At 45.3% G+C, this 17,239-nt stretch overlaps 1 protein-coding gene across 3 annotated transcripts in view; it reads left to right on the top strand.

The window, feature by feature from the left end:
- The window catches only part of MTG1 (mitochondrial ribosome associated GTPase 1), a 608,415-nt gene that overhangs the window by 396,600 nt on the left and 194,576 nt on the right, over window positions 1-17,239 (top strand). For all 3 annotated transcript variants that reach the window (XM_069611142.1, XM_069611141.1, XM_069611140.1), the window contains one exon: window positions 9,051-9,132. In XM_069611142.1, the coding sequence (XP_069467243.1) occupies window positions 9,051-9,132 (82 nt within the window). The remainder of the gene's footprint in view (window positions 1-9,050; window positions 9,133-17,239) is intronic.

Below are 17,239 nucleotides of genomic sequence, written 5' to 3'. Positions count from 1 at the left end.
CACACACACACACTCCCACCAAAGACTCATAAGGTGCAAACACACACACACACACACACAAAACTCTTGCCCCCAAAGGAGGTCCCACATGCAACCCCACACAGGTACACCATATTTCGCGTCACACAGATTGGCCAGCTTCACACCTAACCATTGCTCACATACTGAAACTTCCACCACACACACTCTACTCCTACACATCCACACACTACCCCCCACATGCACTGCCCCTCACATTTTCACACATGCACAATGCGCCCACGCGCAGACACACTGTATCCTCTCGCATGCACACGCACACACACACACACACACTGTCCCCACAGACACTTTCTCCTCCCGTCCTTGACCCCACACTTCCCCACATACATTGTCCACACACACTTTTCACACATAGTCCCCACACACACTAACTGCCCCTATACACTATCACTGCCACAAACACATTACACTCACACATATTGCCCACTTACACAGACTGACGTCTGCACACATACTGCTCCTTACTCGGTCTGTGCACCCACCACACACACTGCCCCCACACCAGGTACACTGTCCTCCCACTGACTCATCCTCCATGAAGACACTTCCCCACACACACATCCCCCCCCACCCTCCATGCTGTCCTCCCACACCCACTGCTCACATGACAATGTTGTGTGCACTGAGCATTTAAGGGAAGTTCATGCCAATGGTTTGTGTACTTGGACATTTGAAGGCCATCACTGGCGATGATGCAAGTGCTCGGACCTTTGTGGCCAAAAGCTGCCAAAAAGTGTGACTAGCTGAGCATATAATGGTAAAACCCGACAAATACCTTGCCTATTCTAATGCCAAAACTATTGTTTTTGTCAATGCTTGTTTTAGAAGCATACAAGCTGGTTGTATGTTGTTATTTTAGTGTTGTGGCTATCACTAACTTCCTGTGGCACTAAAATAATTTTACAAAATGGTTAATCAAACACGTTGGAATGCTAATCAAGAAAATGTGATTTAGTAAACTCTACTGATCAGTTTTTTAAAACAAATATATGCCTTGGCGTTAGGCAGAAACCTGTGCAGTTCCCTTAGGGACCACTGCAAAAAGTTTGAGTCTACAGGAGTTGGCAGTAAACCCAATTGGTAGCAGTCTGCACCACCCAGATTTACCTGGTAGCTGTGGCTGAGCAGTCAGACTTCTCTCAAGAAGAGTTAGGCAGTATATAGAGTATACACAATAGGGCCAAGAATACAGTAGCACAAGCAAACACTGACCAGAGCTTTGGTATAAAAGTACATCATTATTTATTATATACACTGGCACTAATATGTCAACCAAGTTCAAACACAGTCACTATAAGTATATACACCTCCCTAGTTAATTATTCGACAAGTCTAGGTTAAGACACCACTTATTTAGCCAAACAGAGGTGAGCGCGTAACCGTAGATGGCACTACAATAATTTATTTAAAAAGGGAGAGAAAAGGCAGAAATAGGAAAAACACACAGTACCAACACTTTTAAGAAACCACAGCAAGTCAAGAAAGGCAGGGTCTACTGTAGAGCAAAAAGTTCATAGGCCAGGCCCACTCTTGGACAGAGCAAGGCGGAATGTGCCCAAGATCACACAGTGGAAATGCTCTCAAAGTCTTTGCAGAAAAGTCAAAAGAGGTTGGTTCGAGTTGGAAAGATTAATGTTAACAGGTCCGAGGTCACCCCAGGATAGAGAGTCAAGGATTTACGGGACACCTTGGACAGTCTGTTGCAAGGGAGACCAGGCGGGACACAGTACCTGAAATGGTGCAAAAACTCCAGCGGGGGCAGTTGTTCCTGGCAGCGGGTGCAAGTCGGGGCTTCGTCCAGGGGGAGAGAAGATCTCGACGTGGAGGAAAGCTCGAGGTTGTTGCACTGCCAGGGAAGAAACCAGCCACGGAGTTTCCTGGTTAAAAGGTACTACCCTTTTATTCGCGGTAGTGGTGAAGCGTGGCTATCCGGCCGCCGGGGTGCTTGGCACGGGCAATTCGACCACGAGACGATCCAGGAAGGCAAAAAAGGCAGACTGGTTGGTCCCACCAGCTCAAGGGGAAGAAGACTCTCCTGGAAGAAAATCTCCTCTGTCGTCGGGAAAGTGGTGAGTTTCGTACAGCAGGGCGCCACTGGTAGTGTCGTTGTTGTAGATGGCTCAGCTTCTCCCCTCTTTGGATTCTTTAGGTCCTGTGGCGACTTCTGAAGTTCCAGTCCCCAAAGCCGTGCTTTTATGCAGCAAAACCCCCATTCATCAGCCTTGCTGTCACTCAAACATGCTACTGGGCCAATCACACAAGAGTGCGACTTGAGTTGCCAAGGCAAATCAGTCCAGGGTGCCTAATCCCCCTCCCACACATCCTGTTGACCCCAGACAGAGTGGCACCATTTGGAGGGCTTCTGTGGAGAAACCCGCCAAAAAGTAGAACAAAGGGCTCGACTTGGGTTAGAGTTTAAGAGGTGAACACAAACGCCATTTTAAAACCGAATCCTAAAAGACCCAAACGGGGAATAAATATTAAATAAATAACCCGGCGGTATCTTTAACATTGCACCAAAAAGTGGTGCGTTTAAAATGAATGGGAAAATCCCATAGGAAATATTCCGGTGGAATATTTTGCGTGGTATCCACTGCTACCAGCCAGAAACTCGACAAGGGGGGACTGGACAGTGCCCCCTTGGAAAACAGACCCAGGGGCAATCGAATTACCCCTTCCAGTACTTCCACAATATGATGGTTTGTACTGGTTCTGTTCACAATTTAAGACTAGTAAAGTCAATGTTGACTTTACATACCCTGGGAGACAGTAGTCAGTCCCAGGTTATGGAGTCTATGGGGGTCACTATGACACCCTTGTGTTACTGCACTGAGGGTGCTGTGTAACGCATATACCAAAATCACATGAAGCCCTATGGAGTAAAAGACCCCATAGCCCATAAAACACATTACAAAGTCAAAGGACATTCTCAACTCATGCCTAAGAGTGGGAGAAAAAGAGTCTCACTCTTAGCAGGAGAAAATAATAAACCCAAAAATCCAGCAAAGCTGCTGGGGGACTCGCTAGGTTTGGGAAATGAGCCTTTACAGAGAATTCTCCCTAACACTTGGGATACTTCAGAAGCTGGCAACATCATCTCAACATTGTGTGTATTTTAGTGAGATCCCTGTGTACTGAGGTTTAGCCAATGGTTGTCATGCACCAAAGGTCTTTTCAGATGCTGACACCAGCACGTTATAGCCTGAGTGTTTGGAGCACAACCACTCGTGGCACCTTTACGTTTTTTGTGACGCTCTTTGTATTGAATTGAATTGATTGTTTATTTGTGTAGCGCCTATACACAAGTGTTTCAAAGAACTTCAAGGAGGGAGGGAACATGGGAGAATACAATTACATTCTTACAAGTCCTTCAAACAATTCAGAATGAGATCAAAACTATCATAATCAGCCTGACGACATTTCAGGTAGTGAAAGTGCAAGGAACAAATGAGGAGAAAAGGGGAAGGAAAAAAGGAGACAAACTAGCAGTAACATTACTATGCCTGACGACAATTGATGGAGTGCATGAGTATACAAATGGGAGAGGGGAGGAGGGGGAGTGGAGTTGAAGGGGAAGGAGAGGAGCAAAACAAGCAGCTATGAAAGAAGGTCAGACGACGAGTTCAGAACAGTGCAGGGAGGAGAGCGGGGGAGAGAACAAGAAGGGAAAGGAGGGGGACAGACGAGCTGCTATCAAAGTTACAGGACAATGATAAGAGTAAGTGCTAAGGACAGAGAAGAAAGGGGGAAGGGGCAACAGACTGTGGTTATTATAGTCAAGTCTTACAAGGTGGGAGGACGTATTTCATAAGCTTCCAGCTCAATAATGTAGTCAAGCAGAAGAAGACGCGAAGACTCGAGGTCCTATTTTCACAGCCACCCAGCTCCCAGCAAGGTGATTCCTTCCCAGCTGGTCACTGAACCTGGGAGGGTTTGTAAAGTCCCTTACTGCGCTGTACAGCATGTGTTGACTCGACCCACTCAAGTGATGCAGTTTAAGGACTAAGTCTGACATCCACACAGATGGTCCACCAAATCCTATTACAAGGAGAAATTCCGAGGTATTGCCTCGGTAGACTAGCACTGACTCTCGTGTCAATGTGTCGGATGACCTGCTCTGTTACCTGGGATTATAGAGAGGCAGTCCTCATAGTTTTCTTTGAAGTCTAACCAACCTTTCAATAAGTTTGTCACTAGTGGTAAAACCAAGTGCAGTAGCAAAGTGCTGCCAGGACTCATCAAGCGTCATTATTTGCATCTCTAAGCAAGTTTACCCCAGTGATCCGGCCTGTGCACTTCACTTTATCAGTCCTCGTGCTCTTCGCCGAGAAGCTGGCAGCGTGCAGAGAGAAGCAGGGGCCCTGAGACCCATGCTTAAAGAGAAAACTGTGTACAGCACCATCTGCGGCTTGGAGTCAGGCTCCAAGCCGTCATAACCCAGATCAGTCAACCTCACTAGAGTAATTTGCTGCACTGAGGACTCTTCTGCGCAAGTGCTCTCACCAGCTCGCAAACCAACTCTGCAGGAGATTTGCTTGCTTCATCAAGAGAAGGGTACATACACCCTGTCGTTATTCTGTCAGCTGCATCGGGTGGGTAGCCGTCTATTCTTCCTGCCCAGGTTCGGGTTTTCCATCATCCACAGTGTAGTGAAGAAAGACACGGTCACCAGCACACGTAAAATAATGCAAGTGAATAGTAGAGTGCATTGCACAGCATAAATAGAAGAAATACTTGATTAAAAGTCTTATATTCTCCCCAACATTCATTGTGCTACGATGGACGAAACAGGAATTGGTAGGTATGCACACACCACATGACTTATCCTACACAAGGAAACGCACAATATACACAAGTACATGATCCCTCTTGAAAACGTGAAAGATGGGGCTGACTACTAAGCAAACCCATCTCTGAAACGGTTCTGTATGCTCTCAAAATGATCTACTTATCTATGGTATCAGGTAATATAATCGCGGCAAAAATGTCGCTGGTAAAAGAAATCGCTGCAAAAATGCTGTGGTTTGACCCGGTAAAGGTGTACGCCATTATACCATTTAAGGGGAGCAGGGGTTGCGGGGCTGCCCCTCGCTCCCCTTAAATGGTATAATGGGTTGCCGGGGCGTCCCCTGCATCCTTTACATGACTGTGGCAGCATTTTTGCCGCGATATTTTGTATTCACGGCCATTTCTGCCGCGATTTTAAGACATGGAACCCTTCTCTAGTTTTGAGAGTCCTTTGTGCATTGATTTTCCCATCATTCTAGTTTGCCGGCTGTCGTCCAAGCACAGCTTCTTAGAAGATTTCCCCATGTGTAATGTTTACTCTGCTATAAACAGGCTTTTCAAAGTGTCATAATTGCTGTGCTAGTGTTGTGGAGCTGTTCAGCAGACTTTCAGTATAAGTTATTTTTTAGGAAGAGCTGCCCCTGGAAGGAACTGAATCGCTCACATTTCCACATCCTAAGACAAAGCGTGTCCTTGTCACCAGACCCACATTTCGCTTCCTCACTTGAGCCCAACTCCTTCATTTTCAAGGTGTTCAATACTTTCATTGCAAACGTGTCTCTTCTACTTTATATGCTGTATTTACAGCAGAATAGATCACAACCATTTATTTGCTTTGACCTACTTTTTCTTAGGCCCACATAAAATAATTGTAAGGTTTGCTTGACATACTTCTTAGTGACACCATACTGCAGTGCTTTAAGTGGGACACGAAATCGAGGGGTGGCTCTGGAAAGGAGGCGAGGCCAAAGTGTTTTGAGGGTAGCCAAAGGAGAGTCGGGTGGCTTGGGCAAGGGCCACTGACCCATACAGTGCATCATGAGCCCCTGCAAACATGTATTTTGGGCCACTCCGCATTTCTCAGATGGTCATGTCTGCATACAGTAAATAAAGCTCTCCCTGGTCCAGTTTCTAATAAACTGTTGTCTGTAAATAAATCTGTTTCTCACTCAGTATGTACAGATTTCAGTCAGAGAGCAAATCACTTTAATTTTGCAAATAAATGAGCCAGGTCCAGTGTTTACCTAAATGCTCCTTTAGGGCTTTGCTCCCCTGCTGGCAGCCGGTTACATGATACCTTGCGACCCATAACCCCTGCCTTCATTTCTTTAGGATTTTGCCACAGTAGGAAGTTGCAAGGAATGGCAGTGGCTGAGCCGGGAGGAGCGGTTGCTCCCCTCCACCTGCCGGCTCCTCCTTGGTGCCTGGTTCGCCCTTCTTGTCTCAGGGCTGATGCTCTGAGTGGAGCGCCAGTTCTGATTTGTTTCCAATTCAATAAATACAAACATTATGGGGTATGCCGACATATGTGGCGAGTTGTAGGTTTACTGAGCAACCATGTTGCTGAACGATGCAGCGCGCCCAGTGTGTTCTAGTCCTTCCAGGGCATGCAGACCCTTCACACCTGGATTCTTTCCCTCCTGCTTGGTACCCAGGGCTACAGCTGTGGGTCTGTGTCCGTCTGCCCCATGCACCTCTGCTGCATGAATAGAGAAGAACTAAAGCAAGTGTGTTTCTTGTATGATGTGTTTGTATGTTTGCTTCTGTGTTTGAATGGAATGCATGATGTGTGTGTGCATGTGTGTAAAAGCAGTTGAGTGAGTCTGTAGCTGCTTGAGTATGTTAGCATCACAGAGTGTCTGGGCGTGAATGTGCTTGTTTGGTGGTTGTAAGAAGGTGGGGAGCAGAGTAATAACTACTGCCAGTTTCTAGGCCATTACTGGCATAGGCAGGTTGTGGCAGCCGTAGCAGCTTGAATCATACATGTGAGTTACAGTGGCCAATACTGGCAGAGAAGAGATCAGCAGCTTCCTACAGGTGGTTTAAAGTAACCATTACTGGCATAGATACTGTGGCAGCAGAAGCTTCATGCATGTGATTTTACAGTGACCATTGTTGGCAAACGGAGATTGTGGTTGCAGCCTCATGAATATGGTGTAGAGTGTTCTCATGCATTGCCCCCGAGAACCAGCTGCAAATTGAATGAAATAGTACTTCATTTTTCTTAAAAATGGTGTTGCAAAAATGCATCATTTCAATAACATTATTTAAATTTTTAAAAAATCAAGATGCAAGGGAAGCCCCGAATTGGCATTAATTAGTCTAGGCTCCCTCGCTGGGCTTGGTCGCTCACTCTAATTTGCCAAAATATGTAGTCCCCCCTGAAAATATCTATAAGACGTGACTGGCGGTAAATCATTTCATTTACTGCAATGCTTCTGTTGAACCAATTGTAAATTGTATAGAAAAATGCATCATTCAGCACATTATTTTCAAAAGCCCCACCCTCACTGAACACACCTTAAATATGTTAGGCTCTTGCTGTGCTCGGTCGCTCAAGCTAATTTTAAGAACACTTGACGCATTCACCACCCGTGAATGACTCGCCCATGAATTATTTAGAATTCTGGTGCCCCCTCAGGAGCTGTCGCCTCACCTCTGGCACCAAAAGCTGTCCCCGCCCCAGGCTGATAATGTGCACATATTCGTTAGGGGGCACCACTCTTCTCAGACTAATGGCTGTGCTATTTTAAACGTGCTTTTGCTTGCCAAAGGCGTACCTCTTTAAAAGGTGCTAATTTTTCATGCTTTCAACGATTTAATGTGGGCCAGAGAATATGCCTGGGGAATAATGAAATTCAACAAGAGTTTCATGTTCTGCTACCCCCCATAATAAACACACGAACGTCACCCATTGAAGTTTGCATTAGAAAATGTCTCCATTATAATCTAGACACCACATAACTGCTTCAGAAGTGGAGTTTAGGGGTCATCGGACATCATTTCGAAATAGGCCACCAATGAGACCTAGCTAGGCATCTTCAGTCGGCCCTGAAATCACCCATGAGAAAAGGGGAGGGCGAGAGAACCAATTTGAGCTACTGAACTTGCTGCTTTGCATAAAATCAAAGAGCATTTTAGCAACGCAAGAATGAGCATACATTTTTATGTATAATGTATCTGTGACATTGAGTAAAGCCTGCAACCCGTCTGAGCACATAATCCAGACTGGCGCCCCCGCTTTTTTCATTTATGATAATACTCATTGCACTTAACCACGAGTCCTATAAAATAATTTGGACCGCATCTGTCTTTGGGAGTCAGGTGCTGGCTTTGCCACTTTAGACGGCTTCCCCGAACGTAATTTCACAGTGTGTTAATCACTAAACCCATCCCTACCGCAAGTGCTCTATGTACGATTTGCGCTCTCAGGCTCTAGACGTGCACTAACTTAAAATTGCTCTAGGGTGCGTACTCGTGGGGGACTGAGGGAGACCCGACAACGCCTCGGCTCATGTGCAGGTTTTTGGAGACTGCCGGGCTTTGCCTTGGTTTGCCCTCGCCCACTTAACGCTCCGCCATACTGCCATGGTCCTCCAACCGATTGTTGAAAAGGTTCTTCACACTCCTTTAATTTATAATGCAACCTTGATCATGTGATAGATAGGGGCAGAAATGCCTTCGTGGATGTTTTAGAATCCGAGATTGTCATCAGAGGATAGCCTAGATTTGAGAAGTGTCGCCTTTACCTTGCGCATTGTGAGGTGCTTTAACACGCAAGCCTACCATTCAGTTTGAAGTGAGCTATCGTTGTAAATGCATATACTTTTGAAATGTTTGTTCTTCCTTTATTCCAGTCTCCCAGTTTGCTTCTCTAGATGCTAAGCGCCTCACAGAGATCACGTACGTCTTCACTTGTTGGCTCTTCAGGGCTATGCCAGAATATGGTTATTATTTTTTTAAGGTTACTCTGCAAAATGATGTATGCATTTGCCAGTAACTTAAATAACTGCTAAACTGGCCAGAGTTGTATTCGTTCATGTTAGTTAAGTGGTACTAGAATGTGGTGCATGGAAAAGTGTATAAATCCTTCTATCCTGGGTAAGCAGAACACCCCGGAAGTACAGAATGCAAAGGGAGTCTGGTTTGGTCTGGCTGCTGCCGTAGGCTTTGCTGACATAGTAGAACATTCTTTTATTTCTCTTTATATCTCCACTCAGGGACAATCCTGGATCACTTGGTGGGGGAAGAGATCCTGGCAGATTACCTGCTCTTCACACTGAACAAGTACCAGCAGTTCAGGTGAGTCGTGTACCCTGGGAGGTTAATACAGCACTATTTGCATACCTTCTCCCCATTCCAAATGGCACAACTGCAATCTAAGTAGCTTCTGGGCATCAGAGCTGGGTCCGTTTGACTGTACAATGCGTTGTCCTGATAGTCTAAAGGTGCAGCTTTTTGAATGTTTATGCCGTCTACCGGTTGAACGGGAGAATTACAACTTGTTTACAAAATGTTTTTTGCAATGTCATGTGGAATACGAGATCTACATCTGTATACATGCCTCTAGATTTAATTTTGATAAATAGTTTTTTATGCCAATCAGATATATCAATTTCTGTTTTGATTTAAGCTTTCCTAAAGACATCTTCTAACTACAGCGTCTTACATCCGCTCTGACTCACCGGCAGATACATAGCCAGTAGTTAAAAAAAACGTATTGGCAAATTAACACCATGTCAACAGTACAGTGTTGTGTAAGGGACCTAACGACGGAGGTACCGATTGTCAAACTTAGTATTTCTAGTCCTATGAGTTATGTGTCTGGTGTCATATATGTAAATGATCATTAATTGTGATGCCCGAGTCACTTTCTTGGAATGAATTAGTCATTTCCTCAGCTAGGCCTTCCTTTCGTATTACATAGCAGTATACTTTGTACCACTGTGGCGCATCCCTGCATTTCCTTCACACATACCATGAATTCAACTTATTAGTCAACCAACACATTGCTCTCCTTATCAACAAGATACAGCCCTTCTCCAGCATTGTGTCTGGCATGGATTCACATGCTCATGAATATTCCCTGTCCTCAGGCTGGGATTCAGTAAAAGAAAAAACAGTTTCACTGTCACTTTAAAACTGAATTTCTCCTCTAAGCCAATCACTGTCCTCTGGTTCATACTGCTCCCATCCAATGACAGTCCTCTCCCTAAGCTCCACCCCTAGTGGCCATCTTTAGAGTTTTACTGCACACTTCAGTGTTGGGAGACCTCAAGTTGGTCTCTGAGCTAATTTAGTGTTTTTTCATACATTTTTTGCAAAATAGTTAGAATTTGACTTTGACTGAATTTTGCTTTATCGTCTTCGACAAAGGATAGAGATCGGCAGCGAGGCTCCGCTACCGGCGAAGATCTTCATCCACCGTCAAATCATCAACGCTTTGAGAAGGTCCGGCCTGGAGGCCTACTTCGCACCCTTTCAGCATGGCTGAGGAGAAGAAAGAAGGTCACAGCCTCTTCAAACTCTGCGCGAAGTGTGGTTTAAGACATGTTTTCATGGAAGATTGACACAATGATGAGAGATGCGAGGTGTGCCGTCATTTCCCGAAGAAAACCAAAAAAGACTGATGCAGCAGAATGTCGGCTTTGCTCAATTTGAGAAAGTGCCTCTGACAAAGCCTCTGGACAGGGTCAAGCATCATCCAGGACCGGCTGGCCCGAGGAGCATTCTCCCACTTGCAGAGCTCCAAGAGAAGGCCAAGCCTCGTGACACTAGCTCCGCTGGTTTCACCGCTGATGCAGGTCCTGATTTGGACAAAAGGCGTTTGCCATCACCATCATCCTCCACGGTGAGCCTGCCTATGAAAGGACCGTCTTCAACCAGAAAGTCACTAACCCCATCCAAACTCTGTGTGTCTACGGATAGTCTGACAAGGGAAAAGTCTGGGGAAGACTCGAAGCCAACTAAGGCTTCACACCTGGCCAAGTCATCTAAGTCGACGACGTCCACCGCGGCTCTGAAAGAGAGCAGGTCCAAAAAGGAAGTGGCGGCCACCCCGCAGGTGTCCTTGCTCTCAAGGCAAGATACAGCTGCGGAAGCAGCGGCGAAGGAACTGGCCAGGGAAAGACCAGGCGGCTGCTCCGACGCAAAAACCTCCTGAGATGGAGAGGGAAATGGTCACACCGTTGCAGCCTCCCAGGTTTGTTTGTTTGTTTATTTATAGGGCGCCAGAAAACCCTTGGGTAGCTGGGCACACAGAATAACAAGAATACTTAGAACTTGGTTACAAGTTACAGATTACAGGTTGTTGGTATCATATGTATATATATATATATATATATATATATATATATATATATATATATATATATATATACGTGTATATATATATATTTTCAAACGAAAATTAAGCCAAAAAGAGGGCCAAATCTGCGGAATGCACTCCCAAGAGCAGCCAGGTCCAGAGAATCCAGTACTTGGCAAATAAGGGGCTGCACGGCAAAGATCAGGTAGCACCAAATGTTCTTTATTCATAAAAGGTGCATAGCAGGGGAGAACCGAAAAGTTACACCGACGCGTTTCGCGATCAACTGACCGCTTGTTCACGATAGTAGGGTAAACACAGAAAATGAACTCATTTAAACACAATACAAACTCTCTGGTTACAATGTATAGTGTGTCTCATACACCACGTAACTCCAATGTAGGGAGAAAAGCAATCGGCCATATTGTAGTGACCAAGTGTTACCTCATATCGACCTTAATAGTCTGAAATAAAACCATTAAATAGAATGCTGCGCTTAAAACGGCAATTTACAAATTTAAATATTGCCGCTAACGCCACAGAGTACAACAAAGAGGGAATAGATGAGAGAGACGAGAAATACCTCACAAGACCCTAAAATGGTCAGAATACAGGGTCAAGTATCATTAAAAAATATATAATAATAGCCATAGAACAGAAGGAAAAAACCGCACAAGCTAAAGAGCGCCTTGCGTATGCTAAATACAAAAAGCAATGGCGAGCTGCATAGCACCTAAATATAATGTATAAAACAAAGATATGTAATGTACTTAGGAAGGTGCGGTGCGATGTCAGCGGCATTCCTTCGAAAATCAAGAATGTAATAAAATAAAGCCTGCCCCAAAGAAACATAGTAATGGGGCAAACTCACAGGAATATTGCCGTCTCCCATCTAAAGACCCTCTATGCAAAGTGTACACGTGCGTTAATAAAATAACATTGATGTATATGCCTTCATCATTGGTAATCTCAATCTAACCTATACATAGAGTAGACATCGTGTATAAGGTAGGGTGCAGAATGGGTCAAATCACAACACGTATAGCAATATTAGACAAAGGATAAAGTGCTTAGTGCATGCACAATAGTGCAAAGTGCCAAAGACAAAGTGCAAAGTGCAAAGTACATAGCAGCAATAGTACGGAAGGTAAAGGTAAACAGGGTACAGGGAAAGGAGAAAGTGGGAAACAAGGGGAAATGCATGGGGATCAAAATTTCATTCTGTATGGCAGAGATAATACGCATAGTGCTCTACGTCCATGGGTGCACGGTTCGTGTAATCACAGAGTATAAAAACCAGGAGGATGGCAAAAGGGCGTGCAGCCATGGACAGCTAAAGAATGATAAAAATATATATAGATCCACAGTAAAGTGCAAAGTGCATAAACCATAAAATGCTCCAATTTAAGGGGCACACAACTTTCCTAATACTTCTTAAAATTCACCTAAATAGTGTATACATGTTATATAGGCCCGTTTACTCATAGATTACAAATCCACATATGAAAAATAAACAAAAAAGAAAAGAGAATGCAGTATACATATATATCCATAGTACCCTAAACATACAGTTAATGATTTCAAAATACGAGACAAATGCAATATGAGTATACTGTGTCCAAAAGAGTCCAAAAAACACTGTGTAAAAGGCAATATAATACATAATTATCAATCTAAAAAGATAGATATACTCCCTACTAAAATACATGTTAAAACCAGATAGTAATACAAAGCAGGCCAATCATAGTTTATGAAGAAACCACCATCAAAAAAGTATCAAAAAAGTATCAAAAAAGTATCAAGGAAGTGTCTAAGGCAAAAATAGAATAATAGAATAATGGTATTAACATCGGGCAAAAGGAGAATGTTGTGTCAGGGAACCCAGAGAGGCAGCAAGAATGCATGCAAAAAGTACATAAAAATGTATGCTATTAGGTTCCCAAAAAAGTATATAATTCTTCATCTAGGTTGTGACCCCTGGGTTTCTTGGTCTCAAGGTCCAAAATAGATTTAGTCTCCAGTTGCCTTAGCAATAATTCTCGATTGCCTCCTCTTGGTGACTTGGGCACTGTGAGGATCCCAAAGAAGGAATATATATACGGACCGGTAGGCTACTGAGTATAGACTGGAGCAGATCTACTCGAGTACCGACAAAGACAATGATCTGCACGGTGGGTGCTGGTCAGACCATGGAGGGGGAGGACCTGAGGGAGGACCTCAGTCCCCTGTGCGGAAAAAGAGATGCATTAGCCCGGATCCTACTCCGCTGGCTCAGTTTACCCCTAGACCTAGCGATGTGTCTCTGGACATTCTATCAACCCTACACACACAGGTCACCAAAATCCACTAAAAGATGCTGCCATTGGGGCCTCCACCTCCAGAACCTCTGAGGCTAAACTCTCCCCCGTGGAAGAGAAAGTCCAAGGGGGGGGGGGGTGCGGGTCCTCAGCAGCATCTGACCCACCGCCACCTCGTTACGACAAGACCCCTACCGGAGCTCTGGATCGGCACACGGGCACGGACAGAGCTATTATGGCTACTGGCACTGAAAAGGATGTCTATTTCATTGCGGCAGACAGTGAAACTCTGCACGCGGACGAGCGCCATAGGGCCTCCCCTCTGGAGGAAGTTGGATCTTTTCATTTGTTGATCTCGAGGGCCTCAGAACTGTTTCGGTTAGTTCCCAAGGAGACGAAGGAGGGTTTCCTGTACCAATGACACGAGTCGAGGAGAAAGACCATCATGTACATTCCCTTCCTGGACGACACCTGGGTGGAGGGCCTAGCCCCAATGAAAAACCAAGTACGACTCCGACCAAGCAGGACTGATTGGAAAAGAAGTACATGGTGCCCGATTCGGCTTCCATGTGCCTAAGGTCTCAGCCCTCGCCGGATTCAATGGTCTCGGCCTCAGCTAGGAATTGCTTTACAAACCTGTCATTGGCAGCCATGGTACCTCCGGACCAGGAGTGGGAACAAGCTGGATGAGATGGGCAAGAGGATAATTTACACGGCAGACTCTACCATCAAGGCAGTGAACGCCCTAGCCATTTTGTCCAGTTATGACCGGGAACTCTGGTACATGCTGGGCCCTATCTGTAAGGAAGGCATGGTATCAAACCGTGAAGACAGACACAAGTGATCATAGTTCAAGGGTGTTTATTGAACTTCAGTGGGTTGGTTGAACGCCTGTTTAACCCTAAATCGAAGGATGGGAGCAAGCTACAACCATCAAATAATAAGTAACGCAGTCCTAGTGGAGTCTCTGCCAAAATAAAAGGGCCTTTAGTAATCAACCTATTGCCAATCCTTACTTCTAAATACAAATGGTGTGGGATAACAATGTATGTAAAAGAAAATGGTTCAAGAAAGAATATGCCAGGATAGGTGAGCAGTTGGCTTCCCTTCCCCACGGTTTCAGCACAGGACAAGGCTGCACGTTCGAGCTGTGCACACACTCTGGCTTCTCTGCCACAAGCATACAGTTCAAAGCATAGGTATCAGGACCTTCTGTGCCAAAGTCTCCTTACCATTCAAAGTCTCTTTAATGCAGAGGGAACAACATAATAAACGAGCACTAAAGTTCCTTTCTTCTCAGGTTTTTACATTCACAAGTTCTCGGGTTCACTATTCACCATGGGTCTCTCTCCTTCAGTTTCGGACCCCCTTTATCACAATATTCACAATTGGTCTCCCTCATTTGGGCTTGGACCATGGATCTCTCTCTTTCGGGCTCCGACCATGTCAAAAATTGAAGAATTTCGATTGTGTGATGGATTTTGCTTTAACTGTCACAGGACCACTTCGATTTATTTCATTTCTCATTCTTATCTTTTATTCTTCACAGTTCATCACGTTTAGATGGACACCTTATAGAGACCTTCGACTGAGCACCCTTGCGGTGGCGGACCACTCTCACAGGTGTTGTATCTTTCTTCTCTTAGTTCAAACATCCATCAGCAATTCAGCTTTCCTCACGTCTTTCATCACACGCTTTACAATCTTCCTTCTTGCTCTCTTTATACAGTGTTGCCGCTTACAACCTTGACTTCAACACAGACCAGTCTTTCATCGGTCTCCCCAACTCACCGGCTGTGTTAGTCTTAGTGATGCTGCTTTAATCTTGTAGCCAAGGACGATATCATGGCGGCTGCTGCGCCTCCCCGACTCTATCAGCCATGCATTAGGGCGCTGGGTATCTCCTACACACAATGCAGGACTCTTCAGTCTTGTTTCCTTGCCTTACGCCTTTCGATCTGATGGACTTTGGAAGGTAACTGTTTCCCGCTGGAAAGGTCAAGGGTATGTGTCTTCTGGTGCACCCTACTTGGTTTGCCGTCTTTCTCCCCTTGTTCAGCTGCCGTCTCAAACACTGTTCCTTCGCGTGCTTTGCCTCGCTCAGAGTGTGCTCTAGTGCTCTGCCTTTTATCCATATGGGGAAGCTTAATGGAAGTCAGGTGTGAGTGGTTACCATTAATTGCCTGACTTTAGTATTGGGACATGTCAGATACAATGCTTGGGTGTGAGTCTGTTTTCTCCCAGAGAAGGCTGTCCGTGTTAAGTATTTGTGTAGGGAAAGGGTGGGAGGGGTAGAGTTCCTAAATATCCTACCGGGTAGGATGGGATAAAGGTGTTCTAAGGAAGGCGATACCGCATCTCGCCATTAGGTGTCCCAATCCCGCTCCCCATAGACTCCTTCTGCACTGGTCCACCCCCAAGGTCTGAATCCATAGACGATGGCCATGCCCTGGTCACCTGAGAGAGAGATCCCCGGGGAATAGCATGTGAGACACCTTCTGGTTCTCACATATCCTGGACTTCCTGCCCAAAGACAAGAAGGTCGAGACACTGGAACTCTTTCAGGAATGGAAAGTGGCCTTGGATTACGCCATCACGGTGGCAGTAGACATTGCAGACACAGGTTTTCTTTAGACGGGGAACGGGGTATCTCTACGCCGTCAAGGTTGGTTGAAGGCTACAATATGTTTCCGCTGGGACTTTCAGACTAAGGTGCTGGATATGCTGTTCGACAGGGAAAACCTCTTCGGAAAGGCGGTTGACGAGTCCTTGCAGGCAATAAAGACCGACACAGATATGGAACATTCCATTGGAACTTTGAGACAGCGTCAATCCTCGTCCTTTCACTCCTCCAGAGGAAAGCCAGGAAAATCTTCAAAGGGTTATAGCCCCCCTTCCAGGCAAGCTTCACGCTCTTCCACTCAAGCGTACAGGGGGCCCTCTCAAGGCAGCGGAGGACAGCAATGGTACCCCAGAGGGAGGCTAGCTGGCGAAGTTCATCAGCATTTGGGAAACGATTTCCACAGACAGATGGATGATGGACGCTCTTGGACAGGGGCACACCTTGGAGTTTCAACGCAGTTGACCTCGTATCCCTCCAATTCAGCGGCAAGAATTACATGTGCCACAGCTTCTGCAAGAGGTGCAGCCCATGTTACGGAAAGGGGCGATATAGCCCATCCCCCAGCAGCTCCGGGGCTCCGGAGTATATTCCAGATACTTTCTAGTTAAAAAAAGCCAGTGGCAAGTACTTAGTCCCAAAAGTTTCAGGATTATCACGTTGCAGCACATGCTCGGCCAGCTAGAACAGGGAGATTTTCTGACGTCGTTGGACCTGGAGCAGGGACATAATTTCACCAAAATGCCAGGGGTAACAGAAGTGACATCACACGACTTTGACCCCCCTGATGATATCACAGGAAGTGATGTAATTTGACCCCACCTGAAGTGATATCACAGGGAAGCGATGGAACACGACCTTTCACCCGTTGACAAAACAGGAAGTGGCATCACATAGCATTGTACACTATGAAAAATATGGTTATGATATCACTATAATGTGATGTACATTTCATACAAGAATGGATCACCATATTTATCGTTAAGATCAGCGTGCATTGGCCCATATTACCAAATTACTGTGAATGCAAGCAGACATCTATGACCAAATAATGATTTGTTATTATATAGCACTTATGCTTAAGCGCTTTATATAGAAAAAATATACACCCAATATCACCCAACCTGTGTTGGTACTCATTTATCGACCTCAGAAGGATGAAAGGCTAAGTTGAGGCATTTAAGA

This window comes from Ambystoma mexicanum, chromosome 8 (assembly GCF_040938575.1).
Source record: "Ambystoma mexicanum isolate Mex_15411 chromosome 8, UKY_AmexF1_1, whole genome shotgun sequence".
Taxonomy (NCBI): Eukaryota; Metazoa; Chordata; class Amphibia; order Caudata; family Ambystomatidae; genus Ambystoma; species Ambystoma mexicanum.
The sequence above is the reverse complement of the archived record's forward strand: the minus strand, read 5'-3'. Positions and strand labels throughout refer to the sequence as shown.